We start from the raw sequence: 3387 nt of genomic DNA, 5'->3' as shown, positions 1-3387 counted from the left end.
ATTAGTTCTATTTAGCTCAAACCAGCACAGTGCTGATAACTGTGGCAGATGGCTGAATGATATATGGAGGAGAGTGTTTTTGTATTTACATCTGTGTGTGTGGTCTGCATACTGGTCCCTATGCAATAATACCTGTGTTTTGCAGGAGAGAATATTCTTTTTGAATATACTCATTTTTTAGGTCAGACTTACTGTCCTGGCTTTATGTGGTATGTGCATATGTAACTTGGATTTTGGACACATCTAAAATTCTCATTGTGTGTTTTCTAAATATGTGATTAAAATAACACTGAATATTTAAATTACTTTTTTATTTTCTCAGAAATAGAACTTTAGTACATTTTTTTTAAACTTCTTGTGATAATAGGTCAACTGTTAATGATTACTATTTCAAAGAAGAGAAGCAGCAGCTTAAACTGAATGACTGAATTGTAATGACGTGTTTGAGAGGGGTTGGTTGGCTGAGTTTTTTGTTTTTCATCTCGTCCCCAAATCCCCCTTCCCCGCTTCAAATTCTCTGACTTATCTAGAACATACACTAATCTAACTTGGCAATATGTACTACATGTGGATTAACTCATGTGAGATGAATTTTTTTGTTTGTTTTTAATTTGTAGGGTGAGAAGTGTGTGTGCTTTTTTTCTTTATGGTAAATGCTCAAGAAGACTGCAGTAGAGTTTAGGCAAGCTCCATTACCATCAATAGTAATCAGAAAATATGCCTCTGGGTTTCACTTATTTTTTTTTATATCAACCTTTTTTTAGGTAACAGCAAGTCTGAACTGCATTATTGGAACTCATGGTTGGCTACCTTATGACAGAAATATCTCCAACTATTTTACATTCATCAGAGATACCACAGTGACAAATCCCAAGTAAGCAAATGATGTGTTGTGGTGCAGATGACTGCATCTACAGTAATGAAATACAGTAATTGTTCAACAATCAGTGAGTTCTGCTGTTTTCATTGGCTGAATTTTTGCCTAAAAATGCATCTTCTCATGTTCAGTCATATTACCTCTAATCTGTAATACTGATAAGTAAGGGGCATTTCAAGCTTCTCCATTCTTCGAGCTACTTCTGCTTTGTTTTTTTCCTGATTGTCAATCAGGACAACTCATGTGGGAATTGGAGATGGGCAGTCTTTATACTTTCTCACACTATAGTGCAGGTATATGTGGTGGTTTTGTTTCTTTTTTTTTCTTTTTTAGAAGATTCTCTTTTTTTCTTTAATATTGCAATATTTTGTAGGAACATGAGTTATCAGTACAGAATCAAATTGCATAGAAGACTGAAAAGATCTAAGGTGAAATCTTGCTAATGGCAGTGAGAGTTTTGCCGTGGATATCAGGGGGCCAGAATTTAACTTTTTTCGTTTTTTTCCTTTTTATCTTAAACATAGCCTCTTCTACCGATGGAATTTCTTAATTTTTAAGGCTATAGGAAGTGCAAAATACATTAATTTGAACTGAGGCTACTCTTAACTGCTCATCATTTGCCTACAGAACACAACGCAACATGAGTGGTCCTTTTGCTCCGGGACTGGAGATCACCTCTAAGTTATTTGCAGTATCCCATGATGCAAAACTGCTCTTTAGTGGAGGACACTGGGACAATAGCATCAGAGTGACATCTCTTACAAAAGGCAAGCTGATTGGACAGCACATCAGGCACATGGGTTAGTAACTCTTTAATATTGTGAAATGAAAGGTCTTGTGTATTGTACCTTGCTATTTGGTCTTTTTGGAAAGAATTGTAGCCAGTGCACTTGGGCCGACAAGCATAGCAATTACAAAGGAGTGGCAGCATAAGAACAGAAGAATACTTAAATAGTGATTATGCTTGAATACCTGAGCATGGCTTTTTAGTCATTGTAGTGATGATTTAATGTAGTTTCAGAATAAGGCTTGAGTGCTGTTTTCAGGTAGTAGAGCTGATAAGTCAGGTTTGTACACCTGGCTGTACAATGACTTCATTGTTTGATACAGTCTCATCAGCCCTTATCACTCACAGTGGAGCATTTCATGTTGACTGCAAATCAGGAGACGTTGTTGACATATTGCATGCACATTGTCAGTCTGTGGGAAATTAGTCTTAAATACCTATGTGATAACTTGTTTTCTTTCCTTTATCCTAGATATTGTGACCTGCTTGGCAATAGACTACTGTGGAATTCATTTAATTTCAGGCTCCAGAGATACCACCTGTATGATATGGCAAATACTTCAACAGGTGGGTTATTTTGGTAGACTCCGAGAAGCAGATTCTGAATGCATTTTTGTACTTCTCTATTTTGCTATGATGATTTATTGATTTACTTTCTTTCAGGTTTGCAGGGAAGATAGTCCACTAAAATTTATTCGCTTAGTAATTGTGTTACTCTCATTGTCTTCTGTGTTTGAAATATTCACTATACACATTAGTTACGGTATAGCTGAAGTACCCTATTTTAGAGGCACTCTTAAAGATTTCATAGACTCTTTTCAGGATAGCAAATATTTTCCCCCGTTGTAAAGATGGAAAAACGGAAGAAGAGACACACTGCTTGAGACTACTGGAATTAGTCAAAATAATGTTTAGAGTTGAGGATTTTTACATTTCTAGGCTACTGTTCACTCCAGTAGTTGCATTTTAATACTGTGTTTTCTCTGTGGAAAGTACTGATGACTACAGTAGGAGACAACAAAGACAACACTCTAGTCTGTTACCTGGATTTACACTGTCATTTTGGAATTCTTTCATATTGGTCTTGTGCTTTCACACAACGGAAGCGGTTATGGGATGCATGTGTGTACTTGCACTCAAAATGTGAGGGCATTTCCATTGTTTCGCATTTTAAATGTTCATTGCTGATAGCTGCATTACAGATATACAAGTAGGATTAACTGCAGGGGGAGCTGTCATGTTATGGACAGCACATTTGTTCAGGTTGCCTTGTTCTTACCATTGAGCTGAAGTCAGCACATTAAGCTATACAGTGGTGCATAACTGGATGTGGTTCTTGTGAAAGGTGTCTTTATGGTGGAATTTTATAATACTTTCAAGGATACTGTGTGGTCAAAAAGGTGAGATCTTAGTGCTCACAGCAGTGTTTTGTTGTCTCGAGTAAAGATAAACATTGGACATATTTTAGTTTGGTTTTTTTCCAGTGTGAGTTAAGTTATCTTCTGGAGATTCTTTGTTTAAAATTACTTTTCTTAAGTTTTTTAATGTATTTTTTATTTAATGGATATATAAATGATGATGTGTGTATTGTAAATTCTTGTGAGAGTTTTATCTTGGTCTTTACAAAGTGACAGCAATGGACTGCATACTGCCACTTCCTTTCTACTTGTCTGCTCTGCATTGTCACCTTCTTTCCCAGCTCTGTATTTTGACTTGTTTTGCA

At 36.2% G+C, this 3387-nt stretch overlaps 1 protein-coding gene across 1 annotated transcript in view; it reads left to right on the top strand.

Annotated features, from left to right (window-relative positions):
* Window positions 1–1568: 1568 nt before the first annotated feature.
* Window positions 1569–3387, top strand: part of LOC104541564 (neurobeachin-like protein 1) — a 10171-nt gene continuing 8352 nt past the window's right edge. The window contains exons 1-2 of the mRNA XM_010185656.1: window positions 1569–1677; window positions 2137–2231. Of these exons, the coding sequence (XP_010183958.1) occupies window positions 1674–1677; window positions 2137–2231 (99 nt within the window). The 5' untranslated portion in view covers window positions 1569–1673. The remainder of the gene's footprint in view (window positions 1678–2136; window positions 2232–3387) is intronic.

This window comes from Mesitornis unicolor, unplaced genomic scaffold, assembly GCF_000695765.1.
Source record: "Mesitornis unicolor isolate BGI_N332 unplaced genomic scaffold, ASM69576v1 scaffold33235, whole genome shotgun sequence".
NCBI classification, from domain to species: Eukaryota; Metazoa; Chordata; class Aves; order Mesitornithiformes; family Mesitornithidae; genus Mesitornis; species Mesitornis unicolor.
This window is presented reverse-complemented; position numbering and strand designations above follow the sequence as displayed.